This window comes from Drosophila subobscura, chromosome E (assembly GCF_008121235.1).
Source record: "Drosophila subobscura isolate 14011-0131.10 chromosome E, UCBerk_Dsub_1.0, whole genome shotgun sequence".
Classification (NCBI taxonomy): Eukaryota; Metazoa; Arthropoda; class Insecta; order Diptera; family Drosophilidae; genus Drosophila; species Drosophila subobscura.
In genome coordinates, this window is record NC_048531.1 from 4,595,995 (window position 1) to 4,612,703 (window position 16,709).

General features: G+C 42.6%; 1 protein-coding gene across 1 annotated transcript in view; it reads left to right on the forward strand.

Annotated features, from left to right (window-relative positions):
- The window catches only part of LOC117890879 (leucine-rich repeat and immunoglobulin-like domain containing-NOGO receptor-interacting protein 4), a 43,611-nt gene that overhangs the window by 24,270 nt on the left and 2,632 nt on the right, over positions 1-16,709 (forward strand). The window contains exons 3-4 of the mRNA XM_034795972.1: positions 4,680-5,644; positions 9,949-10,109. Of these exons, the coding sequence (XP_034651863.1) occupies positions 4,811-5,644; positions 9,949-10,109 (995 nt within the window). The 5' untranslated portion in view covers positions 4,680-4,810. The remainder of the gene's footprint in view (positions 1-4,679; positions 5,645-9,948; positions 10,110-16,709) is intronic.

The window sequence follows — 16,709 nt, forward strand, 5'->3', positions numbered from 1 at the left end:
AAACATATATAAATATAAATACATATATTTATATATATATTTCTTTTTTAAATACCTCACTTGTGTTGGGCTCTTTTTGTTGTTGTTGTTATATTTTGGTTTTTATTTTGCCGCATGGCGTCTCGTCTGGCGTCTGCCACGGCGTCTGCGATTGCGAGGAGTCTGTGTGCTTCCATCTCTCTCACACACACACACTCTCTCTCGCTCTCTTTCTGTGTGAATGTGCCACATGCCCCATGCCTCGCGGTTCTTGGTTATTAAGCCATTTTCCTCTCTGCCATTCGTCTTCTTTTTTTGGCAAATCAAGCAAAGTGTTGGACAAAAAAAATATATATACACGTACTCGTACATACATATATAAATTAAATAAAAATTCCTGGCCAGCGTCAAGACTGACACACATGTGCGCAAAGTTTTTCATTTTCCCAGGCCAACATTTTTTGGGGGGGCTGCACTTTATTTGCAGACATTTCAGTCGGGTTTGAAGTTTGGGTTTGTTTTCTTTTAATGAGTGGAGTTTTTGCCGAAACGGAGCTTGACGGGTGCTTTTTGTATTTAATTTAAAGCTTAAGTTTTTTATGTTTGAAAAGAGTTGTGGAATCAAAAGGTTTTAGTTTAGTTTCCACAGCTTTGGCAGAGATATTTATGCGGATTAGCCGTTGGAAATGGAATGCATTCAATGCTGAAACTAGAAAAATGTTGATTCAGCGAGAGCTGATGTTAAAGCACCTTTGATTGCTACAAAAACTCGATGACCTAAAGGTATTGATCCTTCTTCTGTCTTTGCTGATAGTTTTACCTATTCATTTAGCATCCCACTGTTTGGAAATAGATTTTGGAACTGTCAGGCGGAAAACAATTGCATTAATTATGGATGCCGACAAATCACGCCTCGCAGACAAAGTCAAAGAAAGGGATTTTCAGGAAAAGCCACTAAAAACGTTGAAAAGTTGGTGCCAAAAATGAAAAGGAGTGCGGGAGGGGGTGGGAGCTGCCACTGCACTGCGGTGACAAAAACAATTCATCGTTGAAGGCAGCAAGCATTCCCCCCAAAATCCAAGAGGGGACAATTTGTGCGTGCAAACTCTGGGAATTCTCTCTGTTTCTCCTTTGTTTTTTCTTGTGTTTTTTGCTTATTTTTGTATTGTGTTTGCCTATCCAATAACAGACCCCAAGTCTCACAGACCATGCCTCAGACCATGCCGTGAAGAGGAGCAAATGCTAATCTTGATAAAAATAAACGCACTCGGGCACGTTGCTCAATAAGAGAAGCGGCAGGAGATGGAGAAGAATGAGGAGATTCAAGTGCGAGACGACGGCATCTCACGTTTTTCGTCGCATTTTCAATTTGCTTGGCATTTGCCTGCCGTTTTTCCTGCCTGGTTTCTGCACAGTTGTAGCTCTATGTCTGGCTTCTGGCTTCTGCTTCTGGTCCTCTTTCTTGCCATTGTCAGTCAGAGTGTTATCCAAACCACCCCCCTAAGCCAACCTCCTAGACTAAGTGAATATTAATATTGACTTTGTGTGCTCTTCGCATAGTTCACAAAAGTTTTTCACCTTTGATTGCTTGACTTGACTTGGGCATGGGGCATGAGGCATGGGGCACGACTGGGTAGCTTGCTCCTGCTGCTACTGCTGAACCCTGACCTCGCCTCGACTTTCTCTCCCCCCATTTGTGGCCTTTAAAGTCAATGGCATGCTCAACGGTTCGCTTTTTCCGGTGGAAATTTATGTGCAAACTTTATGCGTGGTACTGGAGGGGCAGTTCTTCCAGCCATGCCCTCTTGCTCTTTTCTATTATCAGCATTTGTTGCTCCTCGCCACTCCACTCACCCGCTCATGCTCCCACTTCTGCTCCTGCTGTTCCTGCGTCTCCTGCTCTCTTCGTCTGACATTATTTTTCCATTTTTATGGCATTTAAGTTCAAATGAGGAACGTGGGATAAGGACTCGCACTCGTTTCGGGTGTCGCACTCCTTGAGCTTGATTTTTCTCTTGCCATTGCCACGTAGAACAAGACGCACAAGTCTGGGCGGATTACCTGCAAAGAAAGAAAGCAAAAGAAAAGCTCAAACAATGTCAATATAATTAAATGAAGCTTATAAAAACTGAAGAGGAAAGAGGAGCCCACAGACCATGTCAGTGGGTGGAGGAACTGCCGCTGCTTTCGGTATGTGTGTTGATTGGATTTTTTGGTTTTACCTTTAGTCATAAAACGAATGAATATGGTGGCAAACAAGAGTGAAGCAGGCAAAGCCAAACAGGAAATAGAAGCAGATAATAGAGGCGAAATATGCCTAAATGAAATGAGCAAGTCCCAAAGATTAAACAAATTTTAAAATTAATTAAAGCTTTAATCATATTAAAGACATCTTTCAAGGGTTGAAAAATGTTTACTCTTCAATATTTTGGCTTCGATAGTTTGCTAAATTTGTGCTACCAATCATATCCTACCGGATTGCCTCTTTCGATGCCAATTTAAGTTTTGCTTTCATTGAATTAAGCCATTAAGCGTAGCACCTCCTACCGCCCTCTACGCGACTTCTGTTTGTGTGTAAAAGGGAGCATCGAAAAGTGCAGGCAACAACTTTCAACTTGTTGGCCTTTGACATAGGACCACCAGAACTTCTTACCAAAACCCCCCACTCTATGGCCCAACAATCAACTGGCTTCAATCTGCACTCCAAGCGCCCACCCATCCCCGCTCAACACTCTTTGGGATGCAAATTTGCTTTCAAAATATTTGCCACAATGAAATTAAGTCTGTGTGTGTATGAGTGTGTGCCGTAACCCCTCGTTGCACCCCTCCCGTTCCACTTATAGGCCTCTCTCTACCGTTTCGGTCACAGCCGACAAACAATTTGGTGGAAGACTCAACAGCGGCAGCGGGCGGGGTTGGAGTTCAAAAAACGAACCAAAGTTGAGTTCGCTTTCCGTGCGAAAGTTTATTAAAAACTTTCCTTTTGCTTTTTGCACAAACAAACACAAACACACACACACGCAGCCACATATCCTTTTTTGGTTGAATAAAACACTCTTCGGAATGAGGATTGATCGAACGATAAGGACGTAGGATTCCGTGAATAATCTATTTATCGATGATAGAAGACTCCGCGCAATATTTATAAGGGATAGCTAAAGAAATGTGAGAAAATAGAATACCCAAAAAAAATTATATATACGTGTATGTATGTATGTAAATCCCTATATTCCCACAATGGAAAAGGGTATCAAGAGAGCATAAAGAGAGAGCAGAGAGTACGAGCGAGAACTGCCACTGTGAAACTTAATAATTCACACGGGAGTGAATTTTTCACAATTTTCACTTTTTTTCAACTTTGCCAAAAAGGGAAAAGAGCACGGGAGCAGAGCAAAAGAGCAGCCTTTTTTTAACAATTTTATTCAAGCGTAAAATATGAACCACAAACAGAACCTGTATGAAAGAGAGGGATAGAGATGAAGTGCCTTCCCTCTCTGTGTGAGCTCTCAACTTTTGTTGACATTATGAAACCTCTAAAGTTTTCCTCGTTTTTACTCTTTATTATTTGTTTTACAGCTAGTTAAGGCCATTGTTCAGAGCCCACACATACTCATGCATGTCTGTTTGTGTCTGTGTGTTTGGTGAGGGGACAGCAATCGAGGGCAGATTAGGGGCTTCTTGTGGCGACCATTGTTTGTGTGCTTTTGTATGCAAATCAGTGGACAGGACAAACAGCCACAGAAAAGACAAACATAATTGAACGGGACACACACACACCCACATGTCCCATGCCACATGGCAAACTCCGCTTGTAATTTGTTAATTACTTAATTGAGTGCTTGCCGCTGGCTAAATACCTACATATATGACTTAAGTGAATCCAAATCCGAGTCAAAAGCTTACAAATATGTCTGCTGGATTTTCCCAATTTCCATTCAAATTTCTGGCATAGTCTTCTACTTCTTTTTGCTCGCTCATGAATATGCATTTAAAATTCTATTCCGGTGGCGCCTGCGGACAGAGCTCATCATGGCCATAACTATTAGACGGTCTGAATGGACTGCATTATGCAAAACTTACTTATAAACCATAAAATGCAGCAGACTGGGCCTAGAATAGCCTCTCCCTCCGCTACGCTACGCCGACTGGCTGGCAACTCAGCAACTTCCAAAATGCAAAGTTGTCAGCATGCAAAAAAAATGTATGAGAAATAAAACGAAGAAGTTATCCCGACCTAAACTGAACCGACATTCTCGCTTTTCCTCTGCGACTCCAATTCGCTCTGTCTCTCTCTGTTCAGTTCTCTTTTCGCAGTTTTCTGGCTCTGTCTGCGTCTCGACTTTTATGAAATATTAGCCACCAACTTATGCACATAAATCTTGGCACTGTCGTAGCGGTGTGGTGGGGCCTCCTTACTTGCTGCAAAAGTTCTTTTTTTTTTTCAAATTTAACAATGGAAAACCAAAACGTAAAGGTGTGAAAAGTGCCAGCAGTCCTCTCAGCAGAGTCTGTTAAATATCTAGATAAGTTCCTGTAGAAGCAAGGAGTGCTCTTCATTAAAATATAAGCTAATTTTCAAGGAACAATTCTGAGTGGAAGGGAGAAGAAGATGCAAGTTTTTGGGAGAGTTTAATCTGATGTGAAACTTCTATGTCCCAAAATCAATAAAGTTTTCTCTCTGCATTTCCGTTCACTTTCAGAAACCCCTTAAGTAGCCAAGATGTGCAATAATTGGTGGTAACTCCACACATTTGCCGCACGCAGGACAACAAATAATTATCGAACCCAAGTACCGGAAGCAGCAGCAGCATCTGAAAGCAGCGCCCACAAAATGGCTGACCGCACACAGACCACCGCAGCAACCACAGCCACACGAAGCAGTAGACCCTGGCTGAGAGGAGAAATTCCCGTGATACTCGTGTTAGTGCTGCTCCTGCCACAACCGTTATGGGCCTTCTGCCCCTCCAAGTGCCAGTGTTTGGGCGGTGAGGCCAACAGCAGGGCCCTGTGCGTGGATGCTGCCCTCGAGGATGTGCCCATTCAGCTGAATCCCGAGACAAAGTACATCAATCTGACGTTAAATCGAATACGCAATCTGGAGTTCTCGCTGCCATTCTACATGAAGCTGGAGATACTCGATCTGTCGCAGAACATCATCGAGACGCTGGGCTCCAAGAATTTCGAGTATCAGTCGGAGCTGCGTACCCTCAATCTCAGCAGCAATGTTGTGAGTTCCCTGCACAAACATGCCTTCAAGGGGTTGACTAGCTTGCTGCTGCTGGATCTCAGCTACAACCGCATCGAGACGGTGCATCCGACAGCCCTCAGCGATCTGGCGTCTCTGGTGGAGCTGGATCTGACCAACAATAATATTGTGAGTCTCGAGGATAACTGCTTCAAGGGCATGTCCACGCTGGAGGTGCTCGTGTTTCGCAACAATCGGCTGCTTGACGTACCGGCCAGCAATCTGTGGCATCTGCATGCCCTCAAGAGCCTCGACATGTCCGACAATCTGGTGGAGTTTGTGCGGAATGACAGCTTTGAGGGTCTGAAGGAACTCCTGGCCCTCAGCCTCAGGGGCAATGTGATGAGCGAGCTGGATGCGAACGCCTTTGAGGGACTCATCTCGCTGAAGCATTTGGATCTGGCCGATAACAATCTCACGGTAAGTGAACTTTATGCAACAAAAAACATGCCACAACATGCGGTGAGGGTTGTGGGGGGATGAGGAAGCCTCATCGCCTGCCTCATAAATTTAGACACTCTGTCAGGACGAAATCCTGTGACCAACACTTTGCCAAAGCGGATTTAATGTGGGCGCATGGGGGTATCCTACTATTTCTCTTAAGTTCGTCCTTCCTGGAGTTTTGCTGCAATTTGCATACGCACAATTAATAACCATAACTTGTTGTTGCCTTTGCAGACACAGGCACACACACACACATCGGATACGCCAGTCCTTTCTGGCCCTATAGCCACGTCCTTTCTTGCTATTTATGCATGCAAACATGTCCGTGCCGTTGCCAGGGCTGATTTCTGCTCTATGCTCCATGCCTCTCTCTTTGCTTAGGCCCTCGGCCACCGGACTTTCTGTTAAATGTTGCCTTTACTTTGCAAGCTGCCTCTCGCCCCTGCAAGAGTTATCTATGCATGTACATCCTTGCAACAGGGCAGACTTAAAGCTGCATCAACTTTCAACGGGCAGGCAGACAGCTTTCTAGATATGCTGGATAAACGTGCCTTAAACTTCGGCCTTTTAAAGAGTTCCGATAAAGCAAACAGGAATTTTCAAAGAAAAACCCAAATCCATGTGGGTAAGGCTGCACTTTAAAATTAAGACCAGTCAGAGTTTTAATCCCCTAAGCTCGCGCCTAATCAAAACGAAAGTTCATTGAGACGCCTTTCTTTCTGGGCAAATCATTGGGAAACATTTACTATGTTATCGGGTGGACTTTTCAGGACTTTCAGTTGAGTTTTGTGAATCTTTTGTTCAAAGGCGAAATGCCATGAACTGTCCAGCAGAGACAGAAAACGAGTGAGCAGCCGAGTGGGGCAGAGCGAGGCTGTGGTGGCAAGAAATGCGTTTTTATGCAATCACAGACTGTGTCTATGGGCAGGATGTAGCAGCAGCGGCAGCAGCAGCAGCCTCGTTCACGTCCTGTTTTTGCAAACTGATGGATGCAATCCCTGGCCACATTCTCTCCCCCACTCTTCCCTTGCGCGTGTGTATCCTAGTTATGGTCGTTAAAAGGGGGATAGAGGTAACGTAAGAGTGTAGTCTGTGTGTAGTCCTGCTGCTTACTGTCTGGATTTTGTATCCGGCATCCTAAGCAGGTGCAACAGCAGAAACAGAAACCAGCAGCCACCAGGAGCAACCGCGCGCAGTCAACGTAGCTGGAATTTATGGCGCTCGGAATCAGTTCGAAACTACTTAAAATACCTTTTGGCATTTTGTAGTTGAAATATGGTAAGGTATGGTATGGTCTGCCCATCGTCCCACGCCCCTTTCCACATCCTTGAGCAAGTTGCAGTGGTACTCCTCTGCAGGAGTCTCTGGTTAGAGCCTTTGGCAAACCCGTTTCGGTATTCACAAATGGCATTCTTTTTCCTATTGGACAGATTGTTGTTTTATTATGCACATGGATACCCAACTCTCTCATCCTCCTACTCCTACTCCTACTACTTTCCTTTGGCATGTGGCTGGCTAGTGCATGAAATTGTTGTCTGCATCTCCATATTTTCCTCCTGGCCCACGTGGCTTCAGGGATTCAGGGATTTTGAGCGGCAACAGTATTAGTTCAGTGTATGGAACAATACCGAAGGCATGCGACAGGCATGAAAATGATTTATGAAGTGCTTTCCTGGCTTCCATCTAAGGTAATTTCATCACATTTTCGATTTTGAATCGATTTCTATCGATTTTAAAACGTTACACCCTTTTCTCTGTTCAATTTCCCCAACCAATTCATTTAACATTCAAATTTATTGCACGCCGCAACAAAATTTATTCAACTCAATTTGCCATTTTTGAGAGCAGGAAAAACTACAAGTAAATAATTCGCACAATTGACTGATTATTTTTCTGAATACATCCTTCGGACAATTGCTGAAACATTAGTTATGCACAATTTTGCATTTTCCGTAATGCAACAAAAATATTTACTCTCCACTCGAGAGTTGGCTGGGCTAGGGAGAGTGAAATTTCTATTTGTACTATTTATTGCGTATGCTTTATTTTTCCATCAAAGTGCACACACATGCACATGGATATGTATAGGGCACTCAAATGTTGTATCAAAAATAATTCCCAAAATGCGTGTAGTTGTTCCACATGAGGTGGAGCAAAAGTTTTAATAAAAACCAATTTACTGTTTTACTGCAGATGCATCTGCACATTATTTATTTATTTACTTGCAGTTTATGCATATGTAGATCTATTTTTTGTTGTCAACAATTTTATGTTTCATGTTGTTGCATAAATTTTGCGTATCGTTGCACAACAGCAAAATCGATTTGCTGTGAAATTTATTTCATATATTTTTGCACAATTTCCGTGAGCTGCTGAGATTTTTGACATGTGGCTTTGAGGTCCGTCAAAGGGACGAAGATTTGTGGTCGAAATTGTCTTAACGATCAACTGCCAGAGGACTGAAGTTTTAATTACCTTTTTACAGCAAAGAAAACTCAATTTAACGAGGAGCTTCTTAGGTGCAAATATTTCCAATTTTAGATAACATTCAATAGATTAATTTCATTTTCCATTCGGAAATCTCTTTAAAATTTTTATTTTCCCTGCTTTAATTCATTTTCTCGTACTTCGTACTCCGTAAGCACAGAGAAAACGCGAGGGTTGGCCATAAAAATGGAAATTAATGCGAAAAATCAAAGTCAATATAATTTTCACTTTCTTTGGTGGCGCTTGGGCTTCCCTGCACCCTTCTCCAGCCCCAAACTGCCTCCCACTTTACACGCCCACAAGTTTTTTTTTCACGCTGCGTTGCCTTCAGTAGAGGGAAAAAGGCGGGCGAAAAAGGAAAAACGGACAAGGGGCAAAAGGCTTTTAATTAGTCGCCGCTTTTCCTTTGAGTGCAGCACAAACATCAACATAGGGAAAGAGGGAAAGAGAGACAGAGAGGGAGAGGGGGAAAGTAAAAGTGAAAATGGGGAAAAATTGCGAGGGTGGGTGGGGAAGTGTTGCCATTTGGTTAAACAATTGCCCCGCTTGGCCTACATTGCGTATGGGTAATGCCTTTAATTTTCAAACATTTTCATTGCCTTATGAGAGAGACCTTTGTTGGCCAACGCAGCATTTGAATTCATTTGCCACACAGACACACGCACGTACACGTTTGGGGCAACACCCTCCGCCCTAACTCTCCTCCATTAACCTACCGTCTCTGTGTTCTGCCACCACTCCATCCCCCTTGATGTTCATTACGTTATCGCGTAGCGTATTCGTGTCCGGATGCCTGGCACGTAACTTCCGACACGCCAACAGAGAGAAAACGAGAGGGGGAGTGAGTGGGGAGTTAGAGCAAGCAGCGGGGTAGCTTGAGCCGAACTCTGCTGGCCAAAATTACAGCCAAAAGCTTTTTCTACAGCACCAGCAGAGGGAACCTTTTCTTTTATGCATGCCACACTCGGAGCCATCTTAGTTGTTGTAACAAATTCGTTGCAAGATTGATTTTATTGCCTGCCCAAAAAGAAAAGAAAAGAAAAAACCGCGACAGACGAATTTGTTGGTCAAAAAGAAAAAAGGAAAACGGCGAGTGATTGGTAAGCGAGCGGAAGGGTAGAGGGTTGCGATTCGGGTATATTTTGGTGGCTGGGGTTAAGTACATGACGTACGTTTCCGTTTCCGCTGCAGTCGCTTAAGCAACGCTTTCGTATTGATTGTCTGCTTGTTACACCCTGGCGGGTATTCTGAGTTTTGTGTAGTTTTTTGGTAGTTCTAAAAGAAGGGAACCCAAAGACTTTGTAGATCACAGAGCATTTAAGAAGCAATCAATACAATATGTGGACGATATCAAGCAGTTTTCATAACACAAAATGATTAAAAAGGAATTAATTTTTGGCCAATAATGTGTTCTGTTTGCTATTGTTACATCAAATCATTCTCCCGCTTGAGGGTATCAAATATTTCAGCTCTCAAATCAAGTCCTTCTCTCTTGCTTTTTGTTTTTAAACTCTTTTCCCGCTTTCATTGTGTTTTATTTTTTTGGTTGTTGTGCAATAAAGGAGCTGCCTAGACTCTCTTCACCATCTGTAAAGTGCAGAACCGCAAAAACGTTTTTAGTGCTAGGTGGCCGGACATTAATATTTGATGGGCCTCCTCCACAACGAAGAAGTTTCCTTTTCATTTTGGCATACTTTTTGTTTTTCTCTTGTTTTTGTTTTAAATGCTCTCTAAATAAATAAAACTCGCTCTGTTCTTTAACTAACTCTCTCTCTGTTTTATTTTGATTGCAGATGGTGCCCACCCAGCAGCTGGCGAAACTTTCGAATCTCACCTATTTGAACCTTGGGGGCAATCGCTTTTCCCACCTGCCCGCCGTGGCATTCCTCAACTTGTTTCATTTACGCGAATTGCACTTGAGCCGCCTCGACTATTTGCAGCGCATCGATTCGAGGTAAGTTCTACACACAAAAACGTATATTCCCCTGACCAGGCTCCTAAAAAGAGTCCAGAGACGAAAGGAACAAAACAAAACTGAAAGTGGGTCAGCGGAAAATGAAACTATTTGTTTTCATCCAGGGCAGCCGTAAACAAGACATGCGAAAAAGAGTTTAGAGTATATTCGGCCACTACTTGGGATTGTTTTTAGGGAGCATTGCAAATTTAAGATGCTTTGGCCAATTGGCGAACGAACAGCATATTATTCGGGCAGTCAAATGAAATCCACAAACCTTAAGACTGTCCAACTAGAACTAATTTGTTGAGAACTTTAAATTTAAATCCACACATAAGCTCTTTTGTTGCTCGAATTACCCAATAAATGGAATTTTAATGCTTTTAATCAACGCCTAATTGCTTTTCTGAACAACTTAAAAGTCCCACAAATGTATGCAAAATTTCAGCAAACTTTATTTCAAAGCAATTGTAAATTTCTCGATAAAATGATCTTTAGAATTGAGGGACTAATTAATGAATGGAAATTCACTTTCACACACACATAAACGTGACCTCCACGCCCCCTCATAGAAACACACACACAAACGGAAGAGAGCTGGCCTCAGCTGCAGAACAAGGACAACAGCAAGTCATTATAGCTGAATGCAATCAATCATGGCTAATACGCTTTTGGTAATAAGATGCCACCACACACACGCAGACACCGTCAGAGGCAGACACGACAGAAAGGGGAAGTTGGCTTTGGGTGGAATGAGGGGTCGGGCTGGGGGAAAATGCTTGAACTCCATTCGAGCATATGTTAATTCAATAATTCCAGGCAATTTTCATATCAAATCATTCAACGAGTCCTCTCCTCACCATACCTCCCCACCTTCGTGTGGCCCTTCTTGTGGCATGTCAATCAGCCACCGCCACCAGCAGCAGAGTCAGGCAGCATCGAGACTGCCACGCCTACTGTGCGACATGACGCTTTACAATGACATTAACATGGCACACATGACACACGAGAGAAAGGGAGAGCAAGAGCGTACAAAAGAGAGAGTGAGTGAGAGAGACAGATGAAAGTGCCGTCTATATTCGTATGCCATTTAAATCACTTGAATTTGAAAATTTTGTTTGATTTTCTTGGAACAAGTTTGTCTAAAGCTTATCCCAGATACACACACACACACACACAACCCCTGTCTGTGCCCGCCCCCAATCAACCAAAAGCAGCCAACCCTCTCTGTTAGCCTGGCTTTGTAATTGCTTTTGCCTTTTGTTTGGCTTTTGTTTGGTCTCTGTCTCAGAATTGTGTAAACTTTTACGTCGCATCCACTCTCCTTCCCACATTGTTGCCAGCAGACTGTTGAAATTGTTGCTCAATCTACTCATTCATTTACATATGTAAGGACACACACACAGGCACTGCACACACACACGAACACATGAGAAGCAAGTCTGTTTTGAGCGATTTGCAAACTAAATTCTGTGTACATCTTCTCTCCCAAATTGTCTAAATGGAACTTAAATCTGTTGGATTTGTCCGCTTTATGTTAATTTTGGATGGGAATCTAGAATTTTGTATCCTCTAGAAGACAATCTTCATTCAGAGATATTTTTGTTCATATTTTGTTGCACAGTTTTTGATGTTTTTGATGGCCACAAGTGGTGTAGTTTTTTATAGTTTCTGAATGTATTTTTCATTGCAAAATGGACAGGATTAATCCTACAGAAAGTGTCTCTGTATTAACGCTCAAGTTCATCTTTGGTTCGAAATTATACAATTGTGTATTTATTTTGAAATTTTATGGTTAAACTTTTTGACAGTATATAAAAGTTCGAGGCAGCACTTGATGGTGTACTCATTTGCAAAAAGCGGCACGAAAAGGCTCATGCGAGACATGAAATAACCCTGGCAAATGGCTTTTTTCTTAGGTATTGGCATTTAGTAAATTTTAATGCAATCTTGTTGACAATTTTGAAACAAATCTGAAGGAAATACCCTCTTAACTGGGTTCTAAATTTGAATAAATAAAAAAAAGGTGGCAGCCTAACAAACTGTAAGCTTTTAACGAACACAAGGCCCACACTACCACCCTCATTGCTCTGCCCCCTTTCAACCCCTTTAAAGGAAATAGCAAAACACTTTAAAGTTGAGATTTGGAGATGGAGACAGACAGATAGATGAGAGGGAAAGAGACACCCGGAATAAAGCTCACAGACAGAGAGGGAGTAAGTGAGAGAGACATGTAAATATTTATGCAAATGCGTTAATGGAAATCTGAAAGGTAGAAATGTTGTGCATATATGCTTTCAAGCGGAGGTGGAGGAGTACACGCGTGGGGGCAAAAGGATACATTTCCCTTACACACACACACACATGTGCTCCTGCCACCGGTGGTGCTGCTCATTATGAAATCCTTACACCTAAACAATCAGCGCCAGTCCATTGCAAAATTCATTAGGCAGCAGCACGTTGTCATATGCCACCAACAACAACAACCGCCAACCACCCTGCGAGAGCAAAACAAACAACCCTTCACCACAGCAAAAGTGTGGAATGTGTGGAGTGCAGAGGAGGTGTCATATCAAAGGGAATATCAAGTGAACATGACTTAATGGCGGAAAGTCATTCCGGCAAAAGGATTCCCCATGGCCAACGCATGGACCATGGGCCACGAGCCATGCCAACCCTGCCATTTGGTACGACGTGTAGGTGTTGCCCGGTTTATTTGGTTGCGGATTTACAAAATTGAAACTAATTGTTTGAAAATTTATGCACAACGGAAGCACACGGAAGTCAACGCCACAGAGAGAGAGTGAGCGAGCGAAAGTGAGGCATGTGTGACATCATTTGTTTTGTGGCTGCTTTTTGGGGTTGACTTGGCCATGAATTATAATGGAGCCCAGAGATCCGGGAGGCTGGAGCCATGGGGCGTTCCGCCAGAGAGCGAGAGTGAGAGTCGAATGCGACAATTGGGAATTGAATTCACGTGTAATGGACTGTGTGTGTCTGTGCTCCGGTAATGGGTGGAATATGAAGTGATTGAAGCGATTATATCTAGGGTAACAGATCTACAGCACAAATAGAATGGTATTAATTGTGGATTTTTTCGTATTTAAATTCCACGCTCACTGACTCTACTTCTACCACGACAAGGTGCCCCAGTCTACCTATCCCAGGGTCCTGTTTCTTCGCAAATTCAAGTGCATTGCAGGGCTGAGGACTCTGAAGACATGCATATGCATTAATAGACAGACTTCAACTTGCACAGTCCTCCCTCCAGTGCGCCTTGTGTACCTCCTTCTGGTAAATGCGCCTAATGACTACTCCACCGCTCAGGCAGAACCGTTTGCTAAAGTCCTGTTTTTCTCCTGCTCCTGCTGCTGTTTCTCCTGCTGCCTTGAAATATTTCCCAGCTCATAATTTATGGAAAAATATGGCAACAGTCGACTCTGTTGATGAGGGGCGGTGGGGTCAGAGAGGAGCCAGAGCCAGGGCCAGGGCCAGAGGCAGAGCCATCATGTTTATGTTTTCCTGTTTCCTTAATTTCTTCCTGCTTATGTTTTATTTTTTCTTTTTTGTGCTGCCTGCATTATTTTACACCCTTTGCAGTAGGGTCTTAAATGCAGTGTAAAGAAGCTTATATCATGGTGTATTATTGTAATAGTCATCTGTAAGGGCATCCAAGGGTTGGCATTCCGAATATTAATACATCTTTTGTTATTTTGCCGTGGCACCTTGCATTCTCTCTCTTGGAAAATTCTGCATTGCAGCTGAAAAATGAGAACAAATAATGCAAAGAAAGAGTTGCAGCAGAGTGTATTTCGTTGGGCCCTAAGATATTCTAACCTTTTGACTCGGGAGCCTTTGTTTAATGTGAACTTAACTGTGTGTTTATTAAGACTCCTGCAACTTTTTTGTTGGCTCATTAAGCTGACACATTTTCTTGTCAACATTTTCATTTAATTAGAGCTGAAAAAAACAAACACAATGGTCCTGGTCCTGGTCCCTCTGTAAATGGCAGTCATTGACTCTGTGGATAGTTTGAGGCCACAGTCAATGGGAAGGACAAGAGCCACTACTCTCCTGTTTATGTGACATAAAGAATATCATATGGGATGTATGCATAATTAGCACGCCACACCATTAAACATTATCTGTAGTCGTGTTTATGTCAAGATAATTAGATACAAATAAAATATGGGGTAAATGGTAGAAAAACAAGAAACAAATTGCCATCATTAACAGCCAAGAGATGCACTTGAAAGAGCAGAGCTAATGTGCATAAATTAAAAATAAAAGCCCATTTTCCCTGGATTTACGGTGCAAAAAAACAACCTTTTACTAAATAAATCCCATTGAAAAGCAATAATTTTCTTCAAGTATGTCTATTGTGCAATTTGCAATCGATTTTCCATGATCCTCTCCTTTTAGTAGCTTTTGCCATATTACCGTATTGCCTCCTCTATTGTTATTTGCTCATGTTTAATCTATAATTATGTGAAATGAAATGGGCGAGTGGAAAATGTCTGCCCGGGAAACCTATCGTACCTTTACATGCATTCTCCTATTTCTCATTCTCGTGGTGACGCCCACTCGACCGACTATCATACCATATAGTTGGAAAATTAATGGTTTAATGGGGCGTATGCGTAATTTAAAAACGTTTAAAATGTCATTAACAAATTGCTGTGGCCATATCACTTGATAATTTGTCGATTGGCCTCCAATGCAACATGGAGAATGAGGTCCAGTGTCCCTTTTCATTATAGTAGTTGAGTGCCACAGGCCAAGAGAACAATGAACCCCAGCCCCAGAGTAAACGTCAGGCGCAGTATAAATTTCAGAGGTAAAACCCAGACCCAGTGAAATTTTCAATACTAAAAACCAGCCCCAGAGGTCCATTTTAGAGGTAAAGCCCAGTTATATAGCACAGTTTTAGAGGTAAATCCCTGTTAAATGGCCACTGCGAACCTGTATGCCACTCCTATTCAGAGGAGAGAGCTTGGCACCCAGTTAACCCATCAACATAGAGCATATCCCATCATATTTTGTTGTAGTTAAAATGTCAATCAAATGAATAGAGCGACGGATAGAGGTAGGGAACGCGAGGGGCTTTCAGCAGCCGGTTATTGGGAGGAGACTGCGAGGATACAGACAGAATTGACTGCCATTCAAAACTATATCAAATGGCGACTGACAAACTGTTTGACAGTCTGACTGATTGACTGTCCAATCACCCAGGCAAGCGGACAGCCGAACCAACCAACCAACCATCCATCCATCCAGCCATCCTGTTGATGATGTGAGTGAACTCTGATGGTTTCTGGAGTCCTGAAAAATCGTGACTCTGCCACCCAACAGGAGTGAGTGCACGGACAGCAAACATTTCAATCGGATTTCGAGCAATTCCAATTCAGATTCACCCACACATAGTCAGGGAATGGGCGGGGGGTGAACCATTTGCATATGGGTAAACCCCCCCCCATTGGGTTGGCCAAAAAACCAGCCAAAGGGAAAACGAAGGATTCGGAATCAGGCAAACATTTATGCCTCACAAACACACGCACACACACACACATGACAGCCATTTCCGTTTCCGCACGTTTGACGTTGGCAAACGCAAACAAAAAGGGAGTTAAAAAGAAAATGCAAAATAAAAGAAGCGAAAAAACATAAAAGGGGCATGCCAATACCCTGGGAAATACCCTTACGGCAAAATTCGTTGCAAAGTTTTCCTTCTCTGCATCACAGTTGTAATACCCTCTACAAAAGAGACCAAAACGCGAAACAAAAACATGAAACATGCAAAATTCAGTCTGAATGATGGCTTAAACCATCGCCCAAAAGCACAGCCAAAAACAGCAAAAAGGTTGTTCCCCATCATCCAACCTGTCCCCTCCTCTCCCTCTGCCATTTTTTGTTGCCTTTTTGTATGCCTTGTCACGTGCTTTTTGCCAGGCAGTTGCATTTTAAAGCAAAAGGAAAGCCGCCAACACAACAACAGGTCCATGAGGTAGGTAAATCAACCTGTAGAGCGTTTTCTCTGCCCAACCACCGCCACTCCATAGAAAAACTTTTTCTTTGAGGTGTCTGGAGGAATCCATTCCCGTGGTGCTACCTTCAATGTCACGTTTTTCTGTTGATTTTCCCTCTACTCTGCACCAAAGATATTTGCATAATATTTGCACAAATAATTGAATTTATTTTTTGCCTGTTTTGGTGAGGTTTACCCGCTAAATTGTTTTGGGGAGATACTCGTACTCACACTCGTATGTCGCATACAGACACGAGTTTTGTGTGTTTTGTTCTTTGTGGTAATCGAAAGTTTTCTTTGCGGTTTTTTTGTGGTCTGCAATTGAAGTTTTTGTACGTACTTAGGATAAATGTTAAACTTGCCATGAAATTGAATGTTCGAAAGGTGGAAAATTAAGGGTGTTCTGTCTAGGATGTCTGTGAATTATGTGTGTGCTAGAAATGTAGAAAAAAATCCACCTTAAGGGCCACATAAAATAGTGCAAATATCACTTTAAACTGTACTTTGTGTTGTGAGAGTGATTGAGATCCTTTTTCCATAAAAAATAAATGTATTTAGAGTCTAGGACCAGTAAA